We start from the raw sequence: 25,131 nt of genomic DNA, 5'->3' as shown, positions 1-25,131 counted from the left end.
GGTTGTCTCTTAAATCTTGCCAAGGTAAAGAAACCAGCACTACATGTGCTACTGAAAGAAGATACCTTGGTCTATGAGACACCCACATTAAGATAGTAGATGATCCATCTTCATGATCAAGACCTAAGAACTGCAATCAAAAAGCCACAATGGTTTCACCATGCTTTAGCTCCAGGCCTTAAGCAAGACCCTATCCACAGCATGGGGACCATTCCACACATGGTTCCCTCAGCACATGACCACCTGACAGGTTTTATTCTTTAATACATTCTCATTAAAGCACCTTACCAAAGTACAGAAATTGCAATACAGCTGTTTTACCAGCCTTTGAAGAGCAACATGATTTGCACACCCCCACTCCACACCCTGTGCAAAGGGAACTGGAGCCCTCAGAAAAGGGAGTAAGCCTGCAGAGGGGTCAGCATGTGACAGATCATCCCTCTTTGATCATTCCAGGACTCCTCCCTTCAGAGGCTGTGTGTTAAACCCAACATTAGAAATAAAGCCCCAACACTATCAGGGACAAATTCCCTATCCTTCAAATGCTTATTATTTCAGGAGGTGGATATTATTTTAATATTAACAGACTGAGTCCTTCTCCAAGTGGTGCTTAACTTTAATGAAAACAGCCCAGGATGGTTGCTTGACAGATGTCCAGTGTCCACAATCAGTGCCTAACCTTTCCCTAATGGAGACAAAACAACAATAGAGGGATATAAACAATATGCTGCATGATGCAAGCAGCATCTTTAAAAAACAGCATCAGCTTTGGAAAAGCACCAGGCTTCATTATCCTTCTGAAGAAGGAGATTTCCTTTCTGGAAGGAAATATTTTTCTTAATAGATATTACTATTTGGTGTATCAAATGGGAAAGGAACATTGAATTGTGCCTTTGTTACAGAAGAAATGAGCTTCCATTTTCTGTACCTCCAACTTGGCTTTAACTGCTCACCAATGTCAGACCAAGCGTCTGTCTAACAAAGGACCAGATTCTCCCTTTGCCCTGCAGCAATGAGAAGAGGGAAGAATCCTGCTGACGATAATGGAGTTACAGAAACGTGAAGGAGGCAGGACTGGAGAACAGAATGAGACTCAGTACATCCTTACGTTTTTCAAGCTGCAAGACCAGCTTTTCTGAAAGATGCTTAAATTGCCAGCTAGCATTGCTCATTTCAGCCAGGAGAACGGTGAAAGACAGTCCTCCTTACCGGCAACTAGATCTCAAGACACACATACACTGGTAACAAAAGCAGAGCAAGGGGAGAGTGGTAACAACATGTAAGTGATTACACAACAGCACATCATTCCCCACTGTAAAGTTCTTCAGCAAACTTTCTGTGAATAAAAAGCCAACTCAGACACTAAGGAAATCCACTCATCCTGCTCTTTCAGGCAATAAGCTATCCCTCAGGCCCTCTGGCTCCAAAAGCAATTGCATAGATGCCATAAAAAAAAAAAAAAAAAAAAAAAAAAAATTCAAACTCCGTTTTCACTAGTTTAACTAAAAAAATAATTGCTAAACTGCTGAGAAATAACAGGCACCATAATTAGGAAGCAAGTTCTCTATTTGACCTCTGCCATCCTTGAGACATTCATTTTCATAATACATTAGACAGTACTATTTTTCCACTCTGTAGACAAGAAGCTGAAGCTCACACAATTTAAGCAACTGCTTCAAAGCCAAAGAGGCTGTGGCAAATTAAAATCTGAAGGTCCAGACCATCCTATCTGCCAATACCCCACTTTTGCTAAAGACCAGTATCCAATTCCCTGATGCTTCTGGCAAATTCTTAGTCTGTTACAAGTCTCCTACCTTCCCATCTATACCCAAGTACACTAAGCCTTTAAAACCTGCGCTGCAGTCTTTTGATAAAAGGCACAAATATGAATATAAACATAAAAACTGTACAAGTGATACAGCACAAATTACAGAAGGAGCTGAGCAACCTGTGCAAATCCTTACTGGAACAGAAACTGCATTTTATTACATTTCTGACTTTTTTGCCATGAATACTTTACTTCTTGAAGTTCAATAGCAGACAGACAACTTTTACCTCAGAAAGTCATTTACAATTAATCCCAAATTGTACATGAAATGGTTGAATTCACTCCATGCAATCAAGAGAGAGAACCAAGAGCATAAAACTTGTGTAGCTAATCAACCTAGTGCAATTTGTATCTGCTGAAAGCTTTTCACAAACATCCTAAGATCTCTCTGCAGAATAAATCCGTAAATCATTTCAGGATTTTGCAAATTCTACTTATCCCCATTTTACAGATGGGGAAGTGAAACAGAATGACTAAGGCTCACACCCTCAAGGATTTGTAAGTGCCAACAGCCATGGAAAACAGCAAGAACTGGGCTTTAATGACTTCTGCAAGTCAAGAGAGAGAGTGTGCAAATAACAGGAGAGCACTGAACCAGAAAATCCCCAGTTGTGGTTAATTTTCTAGCTGTGATTAACTCATCTTTCTTGTCTATTTCAGTACTTCTTGCACCTTCTAATGCAATTGGCTCTGGGCACTGACAGGGCCAGGATTATCAGGCTGTGACCATGGTTTGGTGAAATGGCCTGTTGGTCTACATCCCACTAAACTGACAACTGAGAAGCAGCTAAATTCTTTACACTGAAAGAAACGTAGGTCACTAAGGCAGGTGGATGAAACCCAAATAAAACCATTTCATTAGGACAGAAAAGACTTAACATTCCAGAGAGCTAACGCAAGCCAGAGGCTGAAAGAACCAATCTTCTCTTTCTTTTGTTTTAAAATGTTCTGGATAAAGACACCTTTATTTGATATTCATTGTTGTTTTATCTGCCTTGAAATAGGAATTGCAGACATTTTGATAAATGGATTGAGACAGTGTTCTGTTTCAGTGTAACTACTGTAAAATGCCTTCACATCCACTAGCACAGATATAGCTTAGACCTCATCTGCAGAGAGAAAGCATCTCAAAAGCATCTCTCTCAGAAGCAACAGCATGGCATTTCTGTGCTGCTGTTTAGCACACAGCAGTGAGAAGACCTAGAGTCTGTTCCTAGCTCTGCCAGCAACCTGCTGTGTGACCTTGGACAAGCCTTTCTGCATCTGGCTCTGCCTCCTACCTTCCCTGCACTTACAGCAAAAGGTCTTTGGGCACAGACTCCTTCTGCCCAGTGCCTTCTCTTATAGGGCTAACAATGAAGCAGGAGCAGCAATGCCTCCTTACATAGAGGGAAGGAAAAAAATATTGCCAGCAGGATACAGGATGCTGTTAATTTCCTTCTGGTTACAGATGGAGAGAAAGAGCTGCCTGCTGAGGTCACCAAGAATTACTAAGGAGGAGCCTGAATGCCAGTGAGGGTTGAGGTACCAGGCTTTTGTGAGAACTTGGCTGCAGCTCCAGCCTACAAGTCCTGCACAGCAGCAGTCTTACCAAGGCCAGACTGACATACATACAAGTATAAAGCTGTTTTCTGGTGACACTGGTTGCCTTTCTCATGTATTGTCCTTTGACAAACCTGGGTTAAGAAGCAGACTTGCAGCAGTGCAGGCAGAAAGCCCCTCTATTGTGGTCTCCACCTATCTTCACGATCCTCCAACACTCAAGAATGGTATCCAATACTTGCTGACCATTTAGATTGTACACTCTTTCTGGCGAGGGCTGCCTCCAACTGTATGATTACACCACACTAGACACATAAGGACCACTGCTCATGAAGCTGCTGAGTATACCATACTAAATACACTAATACAGGTCTTTCTTCAGGTCATGTTCCCCTTCCTTCAACTCTCTAAATACCTGCTTCCCCCAAACCTAGGCCATCAGTTCATTTTCAAGTAGATTTTTTTGCAGTCAATAATGGGGAAAATTTTTTTTTTTTTAATTACTCCCCTATCACACATCTCCCTGGCAACCACAGCTGCTCCAGGCATCACAGTTGCAAGACCCTTCTCTTCCAGCAAAAGTCACAGATCATCAGATCTCTCTACTCCACGATTATTTTGACCTCTCAGAAATTACTAGCACCAGCAGGACTCTGACACAATCCCCAGTTCTCTTTCCATCCAGCAGACAACAGTGGTGTGCACACAAAACAGGCAGTTTATTACTAGAGTGGTCACGCCTGTACCTCATAAGGCTAGAAAATTACTGCAACCATTACTGCAAGGGACTGAATCACAGAATGCACCTGACACTGCGAAGAAATAACTAACACATACTGTTCACTGTGAAGTCACATTAAAAAGAGGGGAAAGAAACCACTCCAAAAAAACCTCCTTTCGACTTTCATCCAAGGGAGGTATAAAAAAATTACATACAAGCTCCCTGCAGCATACTGTCTCCATTCTGGCTCGCTGTGTCCATGGCAGCAGCAAAGAGACTGACACAGAGTTAATTTGATTTCTTTAATCAATGGGATTTTCCCAATTACACATTAACCACTATCAGATCAGTCTGCCACTGCATAGCATGGCAGAAGCACATATATTTTGCAGATTACTGCACTGCATCATGTTTATTGCAAGCAAAGTACATTGATTTCCATAATTGCACTGTACTTCACTCCTCCAGAAACATTGTGTAAACACAGAAACTGTGGGTGCTACTATCACTTTTTTCAATCTCCGTATCTTGATTTCTTTGAAAGCAATGCAAGTGCCTACTTCCCATAGTAGGCACTCACACACCACAGAAAGCCTCAGAAATAACCCTATAGTTGTATTGAAAGCACCTCACAGCAAGTAGCTTCACGCTCCTTTGCGGAGAATTAAGAAACAAAACACAAAAAGCGATCTTGTGTTTAAGGTTGAGACAGACATCCTTGCAGCTCTGCCACAAATTCCCCAAATGACCTTGTGCAAGTCACTCAGTAAAGGAAGCAGCTTTCCACCGAAGGGATATCCTGGGGGCAGGAGTGAGAGCACCCCCGAGGGTGGGTCAGAGGTTCCTCCCGTCCCTCTCTGCCCGTGGGCACAGAGAGGAACAAAAGGCAGTATACACAATGACACCACTTCTTCAAAGCACCATGGCAGAAAAATATGGTGGAAAAGGACTTGGACATGGCTTCTGTAGCCTGGCACCTGTAGAAGATACTGAGCAGGCAACAGCAGTATTTCCCCTGCCACTTCCGCAGCCCCCTCAATACTCTGGATTTACCACTGGTACAGGTTAAGAGTGCTTTATTAGGAAAGCCCCTTAATTCTATGTTTGCCTCTACTCTGAAAGAGGTTACCAAAGGTATTGGATGGTACCATACAGGCCTCATTGGCTGAACTTACGCACTGTAATATCTAGTTGACAAGTATTAAGTGCACATATTGAAGTTCTCAATCAATATGTTTAAGGGAAACATTTCAATAAGCAGCAATATACAGACTTAATTAAAATACTGAGCTAGACTATAAAACCCCAGTTAACAAGCAGGATTGGTGAGGTCATCTCTGTTCCTATGGCCAGTCTTTCTGGGTGGAGCAAACCTTACCTGGTTTTAAATCCCTTTAAAGCCTGATGCTGTTAACCTTCCCATCATTCATAGAATCATTTAGGTTGGAAAAGACCTTCCAGACCATCGAGTCCAACCATCATCCATGCCCACTAAACCATGTTCTGGAGTACCCTGTCTACTCGCTTTTTGAACACCTCCAGGGATGGTGACTCAACCACTTCCCTGGGCAGCCTATTCCAATGTCTGACAACCCTCCCAGTAAAAAAAAATTCATCTGCACCCACAGAGGCTGCCTTTGGATATTAGAGCCAATACACGTGATTACACTACCTCTGTCATTTTTGGCTGCTGTATATGTCAAATAGACAACTCAATGCTGGACTTATCAATTCAAGCAGTACAGAATCTTTGTTACTCAACTTAATCCTTTCTTTTTTGTAGCCCTTAAAGTCTCATCTTTCCCCTTCCATTTGAATTTGCTATACTTTCTGTTGGGCAAAAGGCTAATTCAAATCTAGGCCTATTCATGGTATTTCTGAACCTCACAATGCCTAGAAACATGGAAGATAGCAAAGAAGTATAATTTAAAATCCACTCAGCTAAACACAGCTTTGTTATAAGTTCACTAAAGCCTATGAAAAATTACTCCAGCCCTATGTCTCAGGATACTTTTGATAAAAATGGAGTAAGACTTCTCTTGTAGTACTATAGGCAAAGACATCTATTGCAGCTTTCTCCCCAAAATATTTATACCAGATATACCTATACAATGCGCCTCTTCAATATGCACTGCAGTGAAAGGTCAAAAGGTTAGCTGCACAGTCCTAACAAAGAACTCAAGTCCAAATCCAGTTCTGGTCTAGCCAGAGAGCTATGCATCCTTTCCATCTCCAAAGAGGGTCTCAGTATTAGAAAACTAGCTCAGGGCTTAGCTGCACCTGATGGAAGCAACACAGAGATGAGACTCACCCTTCAGCCCACTCTCTGCAAGTACTTTATTGCTACGGCTGGATGTCACACAATCAGTGTTATGGAGGTTACGCTGCCTGACCTTCCCCCAAACCTGTCTAACCCTCAACATTATCATAAAAGTTTCCTCTGGTCAAGATCCATGCCAAATTTAACTAGGAGCTGGTGGGGGGGCATCAGCAGGAACATAAGCACAGCTGTGAAATTTGGCATTTCACAAACAACTGGCCTCTCAGGAACCAGAGCAAAGCAGCAAACACCACACAGTAATTCAGCAGTTGCAAATCCCCGGAGCACAGGTGCAAGTGGTTAACAGCAAACGGGGCAGGGGGGGTGGAATTATTCTTCACTTGTCCCTGAAAGTAGATCAATAAGGCACAGTCACTTCTGCATAGTAAAACATATTCTCTATAGCAGTGATACTACAAATGATCACCTGATCAACCGCTCAACTATACCTTGAACCCTAAACCACCCTGGCAAAAAGCATATCTACCAGGACCTATGGCAGATTGCCTGGATCACATTCCCCACACCCATTCTGACAAGCCCCTTCTTTTGACAGAAACTCTAAGACAACTGGAAGGCAGCCACCAAGGATCAGCTGAACAGACATCCACCTCTGCACCACTGCAGGCTGGCTCAGCTGGGAACCATCAACCAGCTGAATACAAAATTTCCCTAGGAGGTATCTGACATGACAGAGACTGAGCTCAGTAGCAAAGAAAGCTTGAGCTTAGATGTTCTTCAGCAGCACAGAGGATCCGTGACAAAAAAATATCAGAGGGACAGGCAATGAACAATTGTACAGCAAACGAAAGCCTCCTGTACCCTAAATGATGAACTTGCTAATCAATGCAAAGAACGAGAAGACAAAAGTGAAATTGCTTGCCTATGATGCCACAGCATGAACTGTGACCCAAACATCCAGGCTTGAAGTAGAGTCCTAGCTACTGTGCAGCAGTCTTCCTACTAAGTTCTTCCTAGCAAGGGCTCCTCTTCCCCCACCCTTCCCTACCCATCATTACTGGCACATACTTCCACAGAGGAAAGCATGCTGAATTTGGATGTTCTTCACTGAGAACTCACAAGTGTACACACCAGTGTGAAGAGATAAGAAAGTACATTTGCTACACTCCAGCCAAACCTGAGGGCCACAGGGTGGCCCAGCCTCATATACACAGGCGCACGGAGACAGAAGGATTGGGCCATATTCCCATCCACCTGAGGATCACCTATGTTACCCCACTGTGAAGTGCTGAAAACCTATGGACTAGATCACATATCCACCCTCTCAGTCACAAGGGCAAGGAGGCAGGTACAGCAATATGATGCCTTCTGTGATCCCAACCTCTGTAAGCACCAAGAAGCCAGTCTGATCCCAAGCAAAAGAGCTGTACCCTCTAAACATCTGCACCCTCTAAATGTTTTCCATAAATGACTCCTTTCCAGTAACAAAATGCAATAGCAAAACATCAGTGAATACATGGGAATCATTCATTCCATTTAGCACTGATATCCCCACTGCTTCAGCAATAGCAGGACTCAGATCAAAACTATACACTCGGCTATTGCCATAAAATACTGTAGTTTCATCATATGCCACAATCAAATGTAATCAGGCTGGTGACTATTCATTTCCCTCCCTCCTACAAAAAATCCATCTATCCAACACTTCAGAGAGTTAATATCTCACACCCTCACCCCCTTAAAAAAATACCCTCAAATCACTGAGTATTTCACACTGAAGTTCCTTCCCTGGCAGAGTAAGTACCCCTGAATCACTCTTCATCCTGTGGAGATTTAAAACAACAAAACAAAAGAAAAGGATGATTTACAACATAAATACATACACATACATCAAAATTCATAAACACTCTTCACAGGAAGAGTCTGCCAAAAACTATTTTCTATCAAAAAAAAAAAAAAGAAAATTACAATGGATTTAAAGTGATTAGACCATGTTTCAAGCTGGTGCATCTTTCCATAACCCAGTACAAAACAGGATGCTGACTAGTAAAGCACAGTGTGTAAATAATGGTATCAAGACCCTTTTTGTAATAGGCCTTCAAAAGAAATTGCGTATGTGCGTATTCATACACACCCGGCCAATCCATACCCCAAATGCACCTTCTAGCACGATGCACAGCTGATTACTCAGAAGGGAACAGAAAGGAATACTACTCCTGTTCCCATCTGTTTTGACAAACAAATGATACACACTGTATTTCTGAGAGGCCATGCACGGATCACAATCAACTCATGGCCAAAGAAATTCAGTGGCCTCTGCAAATCTTAAAACACTCTCAAATCATTACTGCACCCTTAAAACTAAAAGGGGAAACTATACGAACCACTTCCTCTCCCCCCACCCTGCATAAACACAATAAACTTCAGCATATCACAAAACACCACCTTCTCTACAGCTTGGTCAGTTCTTAGCACAAACAGAAGCTACATTATCTTGCCTTCAGACACAGTAGCATCTGAAAAAAGCACATGCTTTGTGCCATTTTTTTAGGACATTATTGGGCAACAGGACTACTGACATAGCGCAGCTGATGTCATGCAAGTAGGATTTCTTTCCCTTTTTATTTTTTAAGACGGCCAGAACTATTAACTGATAGTTTTACATATACAGCTCTACTGCCACACTATGGGAACTCTTGGTTATTACTACCTACACAAACCCTAGGAACAGGCGAGGTTAGAACTGAAGCCTCTCAGGAACTCTGTTCTACAGCGGTTCATGATTTGCTCAGCAAAGGTACTAGAAGTCCCAGCCCAGGCTAAACTTACATTCTGGGATTAGATGCTAACACCACCACGGACTCTGCAAAGGGTGGGTGCATTCACTCCTTCTATATTCACTGTGTTCTGGATATCCAGCAGCAAGCCACCAATTTCAAAGTTGGTATCTTGCTTTGACAAAAAGATCATTACTGGGATTTCAGATTTTTTTTAAAAAGAAGAGCTAGGAAAGAGGAGCTATTGACCAATACCTCTAGCTCTGATGCAAATAAAAAACATCTGAGGTCTAAAAAGCTTTTGAAGATCTTCTGCTCACAAAGAAAAACAACATAGAGCACCAACCTCCGGGTGAAGGATCCAGAACAGACAGCACTCTAAATGCAGAGAGAAGGGAGCTAGGGGCCTGAGAAGAAAGGATTATATACTGAACAAGCAGGTACAGAGAGAAGCCTGGAAGATCTAGTACGAACAAGCCACAGACCGCTTAGAAGGAGAAAGCTGTAAACCCCTTATATAGTAAATCATGTAGTTAGGTATCTCTACATCGGTCTACTTGTATCAGAAAAGCATGACAGAAGCTGCTGGAATGGTTTTCTCTTGTGTACGTGCTAAATACTCCTGCTAAAGAAAGGGAAAATATTCACCAAAATAAATACTTGTCCTTAATTAGGACTTGTAGGTTGTTTGGACGGTTTTATACCCTTCCCTAATAGATACTTCCAGTTAGCAAAACTCTTCAGGTCCACTGTGAGACTACTCAGGAGGAGCAGTTAATACTTATTCTGTATCTCCTTAGAGGAAATCTACCTTACATAATAAAATCAGTGTTGCATTCCAGATAAAGTTTTCAAAAAAAAAAAAAAAAAAAAAACACCCAACCTAAACCCCAAGCAGCTTTCATACACATCAACACACAAACACACATTCCTCTAGCCTAAGATACAGCAGACAAGACAAACGTTACTTAGAAACTCTTGGAAATCAGGGCACTGCACAATGTTGAAAGAAGACACTGCCAAACACTCAGCTCTCCCACTCTTCCCCCTCCTACACACACATAAGGACAGTCCCTAAATATTTGCTGTTTACACCAGAAATAAACTTCAGTCCTTAGATACGCTTTTGCTACAAGGGCAGTTGCGGAAACTAGGGAGGAGACATAAGCAAACTCCCCCCAAATTCAAGTCTTCTTTTGCTATCTTTCAAATCAATAAACACTTATTTCACAAAAAACAGGATGCTGAGGCCAAAGAGCTCATATATAAGAGATAATCAACTTGAAAGGCAGGAGGAGTAAGAGGAAAGTGCTTCCATCTTCATGCAAAGTGTCCTAAATGTATTTTATCAGCTATGGGCAAGCACTAGGGTAGTGAAATATTGAATTAAGATGCAAGGGAAAGACAGAGGGGGAAACCGTGATGGCATTTTTCACAGTCACCTCGCATATCATACAGCAACTGTGCACAAATTATTTGACCCACCAGAGAAGGGGAATAAGATCAAATAAAGCCACCTTTTATTACCCCATTGCTTAAAATTGTTGCTCCCAAAGGATACAGAGAGAAACTATCTTGTACAAAGCTACAAGGGTCTGAAGAAAACACACTCCTTATTGAACACTACAGGGAAGCATGCGCTGACACACAAGTGTATGCACACACATAGAGTGCCATCCTCCCCCCACCCCCCAAAGAGGATTAACAGTGGTCCTTTGATCTAAGGACCAGGAAGAAAAATGCTCCTAAAGTTGCCAGCTTTCTCCATTACACTTACCAGTCACCGAGACAGCCAGCAGCCCCACGGAGAGCAGCAGCACCCGGCTCCAGGAGCTCACTTCCACCGTCATGAGAGCAAAGATTCCCAATTTTCCCCAGTTCCTTCCAAAGCCACAGCTGCATCCCAGCTTGTCCCATCCCAAGGAAGGTTGCATGTCAAAGGGCAGCAGGAATGGGGCGTGCTGGGGGTTGGTGGTTGTTGTTGGGTTTTCCCCCCTTTTTCTTCCCCTTTGTGATTGGGATAGTCCTCAGCTTGGCTGGATGAAGAGGAGAAAGGAAAGAGGGGGGGGAAAAAGCAGGTCAGGCTTGTGATTTTTTTTTTATTTTTTCAGCCCAGAAAAGAAAAAAATCCCACCGCATGGAAGGCTCTGAGCTTCTGCAGCTGGAATGAACCAAGTGTGGCAGCAGCTCGGGGAGAGGAGAGGCAAGGAAAGGAGAGGAGGGCTGGCTCGTCCCTCCCGGTGGCTGTCTCAGAGCCAGCTCCTCAGCACTAGCAGCAGCACACAGTCCCCAGGGATTTATACTTTTTTATTAGCCAGTTGATTAATCATTCCCATATCTTTGTTCTCTTCTTCACTAAATGCTGGGGAGGGGGAGAGGGCACAGGTGGTGTGGTGAGGGGCTGCCGTGCATCCACCAAATAGATCTGCCTCAGTTTTGCTTCCCCAAACCCAGCACAATCCTCCCACCAGCACCCACAAACCACAAATTATGCTTTAGCATTGTATTTATTTTTAATACACACTACAGGTTTCTTGTATAGCAATAAGTCCCACAGCCCCCCATTTTGCATCGAGCATAGCATAGTACGCCTATGCACACACACACACAGCATTTCTGCTATTAAGACATCTGCCAGAGCCATGCAGCCTCCCCGAGCACCCCCCACCCCTTCTCCGCGCCTCTGTAAACAACTTGATGATATTGACACAATTTTTATGATGAAGCAAATTTTGTTACAAACACAAGAGAGATCACAAAAGAGCCGCCCCCCCCAGACTGCGAATTGTCCTTGCAGCATGGATCCCAGCAATAGACCGATACCCTGAAACTGGTGGGACTGGTTTAAGGAGAAGGTAGGCTGGAGGTGGGAAAGGCTGCGCTGGCTGTGCCCCCTCCACCGAGCCAACAGGCATGTTTGGCTGTAGTGCTGCTGCCCCTTCGCAGGGCTGGCAAGAGTGAGATTTCTCCACCACCGCCGCTTTTTTTTTTTTTTTTTTTTTTTTTTTTTAACATCTATTAGTACATTTGTCCCTGTAGCTGCATGCAAGATGGGGAAAAAATGCAGTCCGTTAAAACCACATTCAGGAACTTAATTATCTTGGTAATGATGCTCAGATCTATGGACAAGAAAAATAACTCGAACGTGACACCAAAGCTTTTTACAAAAAAAAAAAAAAAAGACACCCTCGAATTTTCTCCCCCCTCCTCGGCAAGAACCTGCTTCTATGTTTCCCTTTTGGTTTGACAGAGAAGGAGCAGCCCCTCTCCCAAAAGCACCGGGCTCGCCTGAGGGGAAGGGGGTGTTCACCAGACCAAGATCCCCCTCTCCAGCCCTACACCACCACCACCACCACCCCCCCCCCCGCCGTGTTCTGGGGGTTTTCTTCCCCTCTACCGCCCGCCCCTCGCTCCCCCAGGAGGGACGCCGGGACCGGAGGGGGGAGCCGGGGCCGCGCCCCCGCCGCTCCGGCACCCCGGGCTCGCCCAGCCGTGCGGCCAGCTCAGCTCGCCACCCATCCCCCTGCCTTAGTGTTTTGCATTTGCTGCAGTTTCTTGCTGCAAAACCCCCTTCACTCTTGTTCCGGTTGCCTTGAATGAGCTTATTTGACAGCTAAAAAACAAATTATATCGAGGGCTTGCAAATCTGTCCCTCCACCCTCAAATCAATCCTCGTTCTCACTCACTTTCCCTGTGTCCCCTCTGCATTTCAATCCTTCCACTGCCTACATTGTGAACCGATGCCAAGAGCCAAGGCAACCAGGGCTGTTACATGAAAGAGTTGCTTTATGTCTGTTTAAACTGCAGTATCCTATTCAAACAGACCTTATTGTTCAAAGGCACAAATCCAAATATAAAAGGATCAGAGAACAGGGTACCACACTTCACAGCTCCATACACTGGTTTTCCCTTATACAGCTATTCACCTCAACAAATCCCCCCCATCCCAAAATTGCATTCAGCTGAAGATGTGACTTGGTTTCTGCACACCAGCAGGGTAGCGGCTGAGCCAAAGTCAGCTAGCCCTGCATCAAGAACCATCTACAGGCATAATAAAGTCATTGAGGAGATACAATCACACTTTATTCCTGGTTAATAAAATCATATCTATTTCAAATCAAGGGTTTACTCCCAAGTACGTTTCCTTCTCAAAAGCACTAAGGTTTAGGGTCTAAATCTCAAAAAAATTACTGCATTTCTTTGCTAAATGGACAAGACTGATGAATACAGCAGAAATCATCACCGCAATCACCAACTTCTTTGATTGCAACCCATCTCTAACAAGGAAGCATTTGCAGGTTCTGGTTAACAGCCCATATCTAACCCCTACCACTCACTTCGCTTCTCACCTTGCAAAATTACCTCTCTACTGGAAAAGAAATCCTGTCTTCAGTGTAAGCACCCACCAGGAGACAAATTCTGCTCTGCACTGCCACCCGCAGTCAGAGCCCGGGCTGAAAGGAGTCTGCTGCCTTCAGACTTCACTGCCTTCCACATTCGCTGCAGATATTTAGCCGACTTTTTTATATTCCATTTATCACACAGTACCGCACCCTCCCTGCCAAAACAGTCCGATCTGTTTTGCGATTCCTCCACATAACAGCGACTGCAACATCCCCAAGTTTCAGTTTAATCCATGGAGCCGAGAGCAATTCACAGGTATGAACCAATACTTCCTGGAGGAAGAGAAACAGACTCTGACAAAAATCAAGGAGTTATTAAAACAGAGTGCCAAAACCTGGTTTTCCCTCTAGCTCTGACACAAAGCCACATCCATAGGGCTCTTCTCTTCCACTCTCCCTCCCCTCTCCTACATGCATCATGCTCCAAAGAATGCAGACAGTACCCTGGCTCTCAAATACAACCACTCTCTTGGTATGAGGAACTACAGAGGGCATTCACACTGGATACATGATCATCTTCCTGAAAATTTCAAGTACCATAATCAGTAATTTGGTATGGGGAGAAAAAAAACCCCAAACATCTTACTAAACGCCACACAATTTCATTTATTCCCTCTTAACCACATATTATCACCCTTCAGGAGAAAAGAGCACTTATCCAGGCACAACCACGAGTTAAAAGATAGCTATGAATAATATCTCTATTACCAAGAAACTGCAGTCACTATTTTAACCTATATGACAGGAAAGTCCAGTTCTGGATTATCTGAAAGGACATAAGTATAGAGCCAAGATCTTAGTGCACAGTGTCATGATTTTTGGTAGCAAAGAAATCAATACACAGCTGTTCATCTGAAGGTGTGCACATATCTTTTATATTTACAAAATATTTTGCCTTGTATTTCCATACCTAGATCAAGTTTTATAGCCCAGCACCTAAAATGACAGAGGATGTTGGAAAGGAACAGTACCCAAAAGCAAAATTCTGTAGCCCTGATGCTGAAAAATATGCAAGTTCCGAAACTGAGAACAAGGTCTTTTTCCATGGCAGTGGAAGGGCTTACAAGGTGGCTAAAGATACTCTCCCCCTCCATCGCAGAGGGGCAGAAGTGCCACTGTGCTTCTGGAAACATGGAAAAGTTACAGAAGCTTACGACTAGAAATACTGCAGTAGCAGCAACTCTGTGGGCCCAGCTAGCCTAGGTGGCACACAGACTCAAAGATGTTCACAGCATGAACAAAAAGCAGCCAAGTAGAATAAAGGTTCAGCTATTAGAAGATGCAAGTCAAGATTAGTCCATCTTCCTCTTATCTCCTGGTAGAACAGACTTCTGTGCAAATTGCTATGGAGGGTGGATCCAGAGTGGGCCGTGAAGAGTTTCAGGGACACAAATCACTCAAGCAGGGATGGGATGTGTTGCTAGATGGGCTTCAGGGAGGGATGCTACTCCTCTTTGGGCTGTGGCAAAGCAAGAATAAACACTAAAGCAGGAACACCCCTTCTATCTGCACTGCTTCCCTCAACACAAGGCCTCTGCTCTTCATCTCATGTCAGTGGAAAGATGAGGGACTGAGGGCGAGAGAAGAAAAAAAGACCAGAGGGACAGTCCTTTGGGCACTGCACAGGGCTTAGCCACCTGCAGACACATGAGAAATGATACAGATCTCAAGTACAGGGAGGCAGGGACAGTTAAATGCTGAAGACTGGAGTCTGTTTAGATATTTACACCAGAGAATGCTCTCAACTACCTGAAAGGACACAAGACTGCCATCTCCATTCCTGCTGCTGGAAGCCCAGTGGATGTTTCCAGCTGTTACCCTTCCTACCAGCTGCCAGACCCCACAGTTCCGTGGTTGCCACGGCTCTTCATTACCAAAACATACCACCTCCTTCAAAAAGACCGGTTGTGAACACAAACAGGCTGAAAGATGCTCCCTGGTAGGAATAGATTTTCAGCTCCAACAGTAACATTTGAGGGTCAGTTCCCACTGGGACCCTTCCCCAGGCACATCTGGATCCACAACAACACTCCCCAAGATAGCTTGGACGAGGCCTGCCATGAGATCTGGAAGCGCGTTCAACGACTCTCTGAAGAGCTGCAGCCCCTACCGCTGGTGCCACCGCTGCAGCATGCTCCCTGCTCAGACCTCTCAGGGACCCTTCAAAGAGACACTGTCGACTACCAGAGCAAGTAAGTGATCTCTAAGGTTGCCCAAGCTCTAGTGAAAAAGGCTGCTGCTTTCCTTTTTACACCTTTCCAAACTAGACTTTTGTAACATGGTGAAATGAAAGCCTGGGCCACAGGGTACATCAATTGCTGTCTGACAGCCTCCTAATGAGGCAAATTATTCCCACTTTTTCCACTATAACCAATTTTCTTTGGAAAAAGTGTGTCCCATGAAATCTGACTACTTCAAATTCTGAAGCACCATAAGCAGCTGCTGCATTCGCTTCCCCACAACATTTAAAGAAAAACAACCACACACACATCAAAATATTTACAGGAAGAAGTGAAAGCAGCATTCAAAGGAGCAAAATCGAAAATTAAAGTGTTATAAGGAAGCTACTGTAAACAGCTGATCTTTACAAAGAAAAGCTGAATTTAGCACAGAAAAATTTATGCCAAATCATGTTTCGCAGGACAAATAACGGTAAGAGATGAAAGCATGCTCTTCAGATTAATAGGATAATATTTACTCTATGCTCCTGAAACAGAAAAAGTAAAATTTACAAATCCATCTAACCATCAGCAACCATTAGCATATGTCCAGTTCTTAAAGTCCAAACAAAGTATCATGCAAACCTGGCCCATCTTGCTTGGTACATGAGTGTCAACAGTTATTTCATCTTTAAAAAAAGATAACTTCACAGACGAGGAAATAAATAATTTTACAGATGAAGAGATGGAGGAACAGAAGGGGAAGTACTTAACACTATGTCAGGTAGAAACCTAGGAATTACATCATGGAGTCCTGGGCCCTTTCCTTTCTCCTCCGTATCCTAAATAAGCCAAAATCTTAAGAGTCTCCAGAATAAATGCAGGAAAAGGGAAACCAGATAAATCAAGAATAACCAGTGAAGTACATGGAGTTGCCTGTAGTGGTGGGTTAAAATACACAACTGAAATATCTTTACAATTAGCACATGCTCAGTTACCCACATATTTTGGTCCTACCAGTTGCTAAGAAGCCTTAAGAAAGAAGGCAGTATACAAACCAGTAAAAAAGTATGAACAACAACAGTCTTAATCGTATTCTTTAATGACACATTTTACTCCTAAAGGAATATAGATCTGGTCTTTAGCAATAAGTCTACTGCAGCAAGGCTAGCATAACTAACATGACTTCTAGCCCACTCAACCTGCAATTACCATGAAGCTAGTGCAACCAGGCAGAGACAGCAGATCAAAATAGCTTTCATTTTGCTACTTGACTGTGAGGTTGTGAACTTTAGGATCCCTGCCAATGAAGGCAGTGGCCAAGACACAACCACAAGTACCTGAGACAAACTCAGCAACGTCAGTTTAGATGAAATTAAAAAGACAGCAAAGTCCAGTGGCTAAAGTAATACCCTTGGGTTCAGAATAATGATCCTCCACACACTGTTCATCTGCTGAGTTGAGTTACCTTTGGTAACTCATCCGGCCATTTCTCTCAGCAACTTTTTCCTATAATTAGCTAGCAGGCTCTTCAGGATAGAAGTACACTCTGCACACACACTTGTACAGCAGAGTACGTTGATCATCAGTTGTTCAAAGACCCCAGAAGTCGTTGAACCTTCCAATAACAGCCAAAATGAAGTGCTAAAACCAAATTACTGTACAGAGCTCAATGAACTGCTTTAAAATGGAAGCAATTCAAGTGAGACAGCCCTAGGTCAGGTTTCTACCTCTGAGGTAGAAGCTTCCATACACTACCTTGGCTACCTCTATTACTCCTGAAAAGACTTATAGAAAGACACATTAAGAAAAATCTTTCTATATATACCAACTGTCAATAAAGGTGTTACCCAATTCATCAGTTGCAACAGCATTAGCAGCCACAGATTACACCACATGACCTTACTCAATTTAGCAATCCTTAATTATTTTAAAATATTGACTTATGCAAATTGCTAGTATGCTCATTTTAAAATGTATCTGGAATCTTTTGAACAAACAACAGCAAGTTTCACCTTCCTGGTTTTGTTCTGGAGCATTTACATACAGAAGAGCAAGTTACTGAGAACACCCAGAGCAGGTAGTGACAGGAGGAACCTCTTTTGTTGAGGATGTCACTGTTTACCAACATAAAGGAGTTTATAATCTTCCATAAGAAGAGGACAAAGCTTCCTAAGCAAGCATCAGAGCTAGGAACATGACATGCAGCATTCACATCTTCTAACGTACTCACACACAGGATTCCAGTAACCTAATGTGTAAGTCCAAGAGAGACAAGAAGCATAGTTGCCACCTCAACTGTAAGTCTCTCCAACTACAGTCAGGGCACAAACGCCAACGGGTTGTGCAAAGCAGTAAGAGGGAACACAAAAAATATGAGATTTGAGTAAGAAGTACAAGATTTGAGTAAGAAGTTGCAGAATCAGGGCTGCAGCCTGTGAAGCCACCAGACAGGAATCCCACTGAAAGATGGGGCAAAAAGCTGTACGAAATAAGCTCTACTCAGAAATAGCCTAACAATTTTCTATTTTCATATCCACAGTATAAATCTGTTGAGGTTTTTGTTAAAGAGAATATCTGTTCTTTAAAAATAGGGGGAAAGCAGCATCCTACTAATTATAGTGATCCTATGATTAGAGATAATTAGATACAGTTACAATTTAGAATTTCCTAATTCTAGCTGTTTATGAAGCATATATGTATCTATATAGTGCATGCACAGAGCATCAAGCTAAGAAAAGTAAATTGATAATACATTAAGTTATTGAACATAGCTGGATGTGAAAAAGCAAACTGGAATTCAAGTCAGTGTTTTGAGTAGGTAACCACAATAGGCACTAATTGGTATTTTCAGCAGGTAACCATTATAGGCACTCAGGTGTGCCTTAAAGAACCCAAAATTGTTCAGCTTTCACAGCAGTCCCACTGTATGGTCCCAGAGGACTTTGGGGGGTATAGAGTGCTTTGCGATGCACCCTACAGATTAAATATTCTGATAGTCTTATCTCCCTATATGAAAGATGGTTAATAAGCTACAAATACTACAACACCCAGCCCTGTTAAAGCCTTACAGGTGAAAACTGAATTGTAATGACAAGTCAGTCCAAGGAAATTCAGGCCCCTCACCCTGCAAAGATTTAAGGATCCACTGAGCCCTGAAGGTTTAAACCTTGCAAAGCTAGGGCCTGGAGAACAAACAAGGTTTCTCCCATTAGGGACACTGGGATACAAGCCATACAATCCAGAAAACTCATTTCATGTCCAGAATCATGGGGTTAAATTTACCATTTTTGACAGGTGACATGAAAACTACCACAGGGCTTAGCTGTATAACTGAAGTAAGGCTTCTCCACTTTACAAACTGTTGTGAGGGTAACTTCAATAATGATTGCCAACTGCTCTAATACTATGGCACAGGGAGCCATTTAGTTCTTCCTCCTGGCAAGTGTAACCCACCTCAAAGCATGTTTAACTCATTCACACCCACTGCTGGCAAAGAATCATCTTGTTTGACACAAAACTTAGATTTTGTTTACAATCAAAATATATTTTGACCCACAAATATTTTTAAGCATATATTCTATAATCATTCTTTGCACACCTCTAATGCTGTCATCCAACTTCTCTTCAGTTATTCTTGGATAGATGCATTAACTAAGGGGGTTTTTTTTCCTCCCCTTTTATGTGGCTCTTTGGAAAAGAACAGTGTCCAAGATGAAATTTTATTCTGCTTAAGAAGGAATACTTGGGTCTTAGCTATAACAATGAGATAGAAATGCAAGGTTTAGGAATAGTCAAGAAAAGTAGCTCAATTTTAAGTCAAACCTCCTTTAACAGCAGCCATATTCCACTTTCTTACAGCAGCTACTTACTAGATGAACCAGAGGGGCTCGAAAGTATATACAGAGCAATGATTGGAAACAGAGAAAGGGAGATGAAATTAAGAGCTCTCTGTGATGCTCAGCTTTCTGCTAAATCCGTTATCACCAGCCTTCTGTGTTCAGCAAAATCCCACAAGAATTCCAAGGGGCTGGCAGATGGCATCATGACAGGCACTCGCAGCATGGAGGGCAGAAAGCTAGAGGAGCCACTTCTACTGAAATACAGAGACACTGCCGAAGGTGCAGACAATCAGGTAATGGCTGAGGAAACAAAGGTAGTGAAGGAGTTCATACAGGACAGCATGTTCAGCTCTGCCAAGAGTAGTACAGCTGTGTCATCAACAACAGCAGATAGTCAAGCCACAGGACAGAAGCAGCAGCTCCCACCATTTGCCAAGATTTGCTCCAAAACTGATTCTGATGCAGTCCCAAAGAATTCAGGTATGGATCTGGGCATGGTCCTTGAACATCACCTATCTAAAGTCCTTCTCACATGAACTAGACTAGATATAGAAGGTCATGACCATGGAGATTTATGTATTTGGTCAGTATTTTCTAGAAGCTAGCTTTTTTGGGCTGTTAGGGTTTTTGGTGTTTTGGGTTTGTTTTGTGGTTGGTTTGGGTTTGGGGCTTTTTTTGGTAATGTCATGATTTTGGAGTTGCCATTGTGAGACATTTAAAAGATCCTGATTCCCCCAGAGTATTGATAACTACATTCCTTGAGGCATCTTAGAATAGACAAAAACAACGCTGCATGTCCAGATCTACTGTTTAAGTTTCTGGACTAGATTTATCAGTCTGGAGACTTAAGGCACAATCAACTTCTCTCTTGTAAAATCCTTTTCTCAGAGTTTTGAACTTTGGGCAAAGGTTCTTGTTCTATTCTTACAATTTCATTCATTCTTACGGCTTAGGCAATTAGCTTTATTCCAGGTCCTGTGGGTCAGAGTTTAACAGCCCTACAAGTGAATTCGAACTGCTAATTGCTGAGTTTGGGTCACCATGTTGCAGAACTACAGCCTGCAAAAGTAACGGGTATCTTAAACAGATTTTGCTTACAGGCAAACCATGTCCTCTTAATTGCAAGTGTTCCACAGATTAATAGAAAGAATGCATGTTTATTAATGTCTTTAAACCTTGTTTTGTTTTACAGTAACTACTGCAACACTGGATAAAAAAAGCGTTAAATACAATGCGAGTACTTCAGGCTTTTCTACTACTTCATCGACAACAGCATTAAATCAGCCAATGTGGCAGAGTCTGAACTTCCCTCCATCTTCCATCTTTCCCAACCACTCAAACTTTCCACAGTTTCAGGTAACATAAAATAGACCCACGTTCTATGAGAAGACAGTAGAACATCCTCATGCTTATGTTGACAGACTCAGGGCACTACCTGCTGCTATTCTGACAGCTGCTTTCTGATTTGTAGGGTAGAGTAAGAAACCAGATTGCTATCTTACTACAGTAAGTTACATTAAGGGGCTTTGGGTCACAAACAAAGCTTTAACAGCACATGTAATGTGGTCCTCTGAGATGGCTGTGACGGTATCAAAGGATGATGTATTATTGATACAGATAGTGAATTGACCTCTCTCGGTCTTCATTAGTTTCCATTTTTATCTTGTATTTACAAGTATTTTATCTTGTATTTACAAATATTTTTACATAATTCATTACAAATATTTCATGCAATTGCCCTCTTTACAGACTGGGATACTGCTTGCTTAGTCTAGTGAAACAGGACCTCATATCAAAGTAAAAGAGCCAACTAAGATTAGGAAGAAGCCCAATGCTCAAGTTGAAAGAAATAGAAGAACGAATACTGGGAATCCCATGTAGCTGTGGCTTTCTATGGGCTATGCTCCCCTAGCTCCCTTTGATTCCACTAAAAAAAAAAAAAAAAAAAAAAAAGGCAATACACAAAAAACACACCAGAAACAAAGCTATGGCTCTCTAGCAGGACTCAGTTCATCCTAAAAACTGTCAAAAGTTGTCACCAGCCTGTTATAAAAGACAGAGGGTAGATATATGACCCAGAGCACACTTGTTTTGCCAGACTGAGCTCCCTCAGAAGTTGAGAGTCCAAGAATTTTCCCTTCTTCCATTAAGTCAATGACTAGTTAGCACAACAGATACCTACTTAGCATCGGATAAGCACACGGTCCATCCACCTCTCAGCAGTCAACAGGGAACTGAATTTTTCCAGAGGCAGAATAGAGCTACAGAGTGGAAAACAGACTCCTATTCTGGAGGTCTCAGACTGTAGGGAGACAAAGAGAAGACTTTTGCCCAAAGCTAAGAAATACACTTATCTCAGCCAGGTTTCTCTGAGCATAACATTCTCCTAAAAACCTTACACAAAATTAATGGACCAACTCAGACTGTTTTAAAAATCACACCTTACTTATGTTTAACAGGGTCCGTATCATCAGAACGCAAGGATCCCATATCAGCAAGCTTTGCACCCTTCCTTTGGATGCTATTCAAGACAGGTGCGTTTACATGGTTATGAATATGCTTTAATTTGCACAACACAGATGCTAAGCACAATAGATTAGTCAGAGCAGTTTGTCATGTGCCAAGATTGATGTTGATGCCATCACAAAAATAGATTTGGGGACAAGATGCTGAACTAGTTTAAGTTCACACAGTTTGCTGGAGCGCTATTTGCTCCAAATAGCTCAAGGGATGGCCTTGAGCCTCTAACTGAAAACCTTTATTGCTTATGCTCTAGTTATGTATAAAATTGGGAAAGACCACTGTGTGTCTGAAAAAATATTTTCGACAACTCCAGTTTCCATTTATGGGGTTACTGCCTTGTCAGTATTCCTGTCCCACTTTTTTTATGTGGGCTATTTCCTTTTCCTCTCCAGGTAGCTCCATACAGCCCACTGCAGATTTTCCAGCCACCTTACACTCCAGTGTTGAACTACATCACTCTGGTTCAGCCTGGTTATCCATACCAACAGATGACCCTGCCAACACTATCCAGCAACATGCAGGATCTATCACCAATGGCAGGTGATGGGATCCAGCATCCGTTTTCTCCTTCCTACAGGTATGGCCATGCAGATTTGCTTTCTATTTTTTCAGTACGTTAGGGAGAGTTTGTTAGTTGCTGTAAACCTGCACGGAGCTAAAGATTTAATCGGCAATTGGGTTTCCCAGTTACATTCTCACCAAATTCTAAATCTGAACAAAAGACAAGATTTACTATAAGGTCTAAATTCTAAAATAATTTTGATACAAAACCAGAGTAATTAGTTTGGGGTAAATGAAGCTGAAACACTGTGCTATAGGAGATGCCACTTACAACTTCCAATCAATGTTATGGATAAAAAGTATAAACATTTTAACTTAAAAAGGAAATGCTTCAGCATGATAGAAACCAAATATTTTGACACTGCCAGAATGAAATTAAAGGATTCATTCTGATACCTTGCTATAAAAAACTGTGGTTAAAATCAACATATTCCAAGGGTCTGGTAAAATAATCTCTAGAGATTCAAGTTCTATATATCATCTTCTGTTAAATGCTTATGGGGTAGACAGGAATAGCACATACTTCCCCCCTAGATCACCTTCCCAGAAACCATATTAGACATCAAAAAAAGTGGATAAATGCTTTTAAGAGCTCCATTATTAGGAAGAAAAAGAACTAATTTGGAAGTTAGATGTAATCTCCTGAAGCTTGACTAAATTTCTTTTTCTGTTTTACATTTAGTTCTACACCTGGAAGAGCTGTGACAACTAACCTCAACTACTTTTCCAGCGAGAGCTATGTAAAATTTTAAGTGAACCCAGTTTTCCTAGTCTAGTATTCAGAGAAAAACCTGCTATGTATTTTAAGTCCTAGGGTCCTATAAGGATTTCATGTTTTCCCCAAAGTGAACATTTCCATCTAGAATAATCCCATATGATTTATATGGTAAGAAACAGCTGTATGACAATTCATCTGAAATACATTTTTTTTAGGATGACAGAATAAGAAGGGGCTTTTTTTGTTTTGGAAGATGGAGACAAATAATAAAAATGTTTTATTTATGACAAATGCCTGAGCTGCTTAGAATTGAGTGTTGGTGCAATAAAGATAGTTGATAAAAGAGAGCCTTGGCCACAATTTTCAGAGATAGTAACTGTATTTGTACATTCAAAGTGAGATTAACACAAATACATTCAATAGCTGGGTGGTGCAGCTCCACGCATGACATGTTCCTGTCTTATTACCTCAAACTCTAATGCTAATCCAGATGGTAATCTGAATTTTACTATTAAAAAAGATCAAGCCATAAAGCTTGTATGGAGAATCCTGTTTAACTGTATTCCCTTGGTTATTTAACTCAGAAGTTTCAAGGCTCTAACTTTTGACAATGATCCTTCACCCCTGCAAAACAGCTTCTGCTTCCTCTGGAGTTTGCACCATTACTGCGAAGCCAGAGAAGCAAGCTTCCTCTAGAGCCAGCAAGCCTCCAGATGGCTATGGCTATCTGTCTGCTGTATTTCAGCCTCAGTTTGCTGGGTCAGAAGTAGAAGAGTGATTAGATGGGATTCTACAGCCTGCGTGATACACATCAGAACAAATTACCACAAAAGTCTCTCCCAGCCTTAAAACTAGTGAATAAGGTCTCAGTCACAAAGATCTGACAGTTTGCAATCATCCAGCCCTATACCCAGTAGTATGCAAGTCAAGTTGCTCTTAAATTTAAGGAGACATTTATACTTTGCTTAAGAAGGATATTGCACCCATACAAGTCAAGATGTGAAATTAACTCTGTACACTGCTTAACAAAAGCCTGGGTATTTTGCAAATAGTTACAGATCCTACAAAATGTAGAGCACTATTAATTCCTGGAGGAGCTGATGTGACCAAATATGCTTAGCCTCTGTAGTCAAAACACTTTTGTAAGAGGACAGACTTCAATAGTGGCTCATAATTCAAGCAAAAGATGGAGCATCCTTCCATTCACTGAGCTTTAGACTTGGCCCCAGATACACAAACACCAGATTTTTTTTTTCTTTCCTCCCAGTAAATAAAACTAATCTTGTAACTTTAAAAAATGTAGCTCTTCCTCTCCTTTAATCCTGTTTAATGTAAATAGTACAACTTAGTTGTGGAGGCTTAGCTGAAGCTAGTAAATAATTCACCGAGTATGTTTACTGTTGTAAGGTTGATAAACAATCTTACAGGGATCCTTCAGGTGACATTTTGCACAATATAACTAGTTTACTGCTCTTCTCACTGTTCCTCTTTCCACACTGCATCAACATCTATTCTGGGTTACCCAGATGGCTGAGGTGATCTAGGACAACTTGTAATAAGAAATTCATGCTTTGGCAAGATATGCCCACTAGCCCTTTTTTCTCCACATACCGCTGTAGGCCAAAATTTCAACTAAGATAAATTAGACAAGCAATTAGGAACCTCTAGTGTTTCCACAAAGCATCAACAGTCTTCATCTGCCTTGTGGGTAAGGTGACAGGCTGGTAACATAACACAATCTGAAAGACCATAAAAGTAATACAAAGGCAGCCAGGA

General features: G+C 42.1%; 2 protein-coding genes across 5 annotated transcripts in view; one reads left to right on the top strand and one right to left on the bottom strand.

Annotated features, from left to right (window-relative positions):
• CSMD2 (CUB and Sushi multiple domains 2) overlaps positions 1–11,429 on the bottom strand; it is a 312,235-nt gene extending 300,806 nt beyond the window's left edge. For 3 of the 4 annotated variants that reach the window (XM_030039535.2, XM_030039538.2, XM_030039539.2), the window contains exon 1: positions 10,927–11,299. In XM_030039535.2, the coding sequence (XP_029895395.1) occupies positions 10,927–11,083 (157 nt within the window). In that variant the 5' untranslated portion in view covers positions 11,084–11,299. Of the gene's footprint in view, positions 1–10,926 lie in introns of all 4 variants that reach the window. The other variant, XM_030039537.2, reaches the window with a different exon arrangement.
• A 4,052-nt stretch (positions 11,430–15,481) lies between these two features.
• On the top strand, positions 15,482–23,389 carry C16H1orf94 (chromosome 16 C1orf94 homolog). Its single transcript, XM_030039713.1, has 6 exons — positions 15,482–15,744; positions 19,573–20,033; positions 20,746–20,909; positions 22,013–22,087; positions 22,469–22,653; positions 23,320–23,389. The coding sequence occupies exons 1-6, from the start codon at positions 15,482–15,484 to the stop codon at positions 23,387–23,389; spliced, it is 1,218 nt and encodes a 405-aa protein (XP_029895573.1).
• Positions 23,390–25,131: the final 1,742 nt, after the last annotated feature.

Source organism: Aquila chrysaetos, chromosome 16, assembly GCF_900496995.4.
Source record: "Aquila chrysaetos chrysaetos chromosome 16, bAquChr1.4, whole genome shotgun sequence".
Classification (NCBI taxonomy): domain Eukaryota; kingdom Metazoa; phylum Chordata; class Aves; order Accipitriformes; family Accipitridae; genus Aquila; species Aquila chrysaetos.
Note: the sequence above shows the minus strand (reverse complement) of the source record. Positions and strands in the feature narration are given on the sequence as shown.

Excerpts from the sequence above, each read along its gene's own strand:
- C16H1orf94 (XM_030039713.1), top strand. The coding sequence starts at position 15,482 with ATGCTCCCTGGTAGGAATAGATTTTCAGCTCCAACAGTAACATTTGAG. Across the intron at positions 22,088-22,468 it reads TTGGATGCTATTCAAGACAG|GTAGCTCCATACAGCCCACT; the intron begins GTGCGTTTACAT and ends TTTCCTCTCCAG. Across the intron at positions 22,654-23,319 it reads CCGTTTTCTCCTTCCTACAG|TTCTACACCTGGAAGAGCTG; the intron begins GTATGGCCATGC and ends TTTTACATTTAG.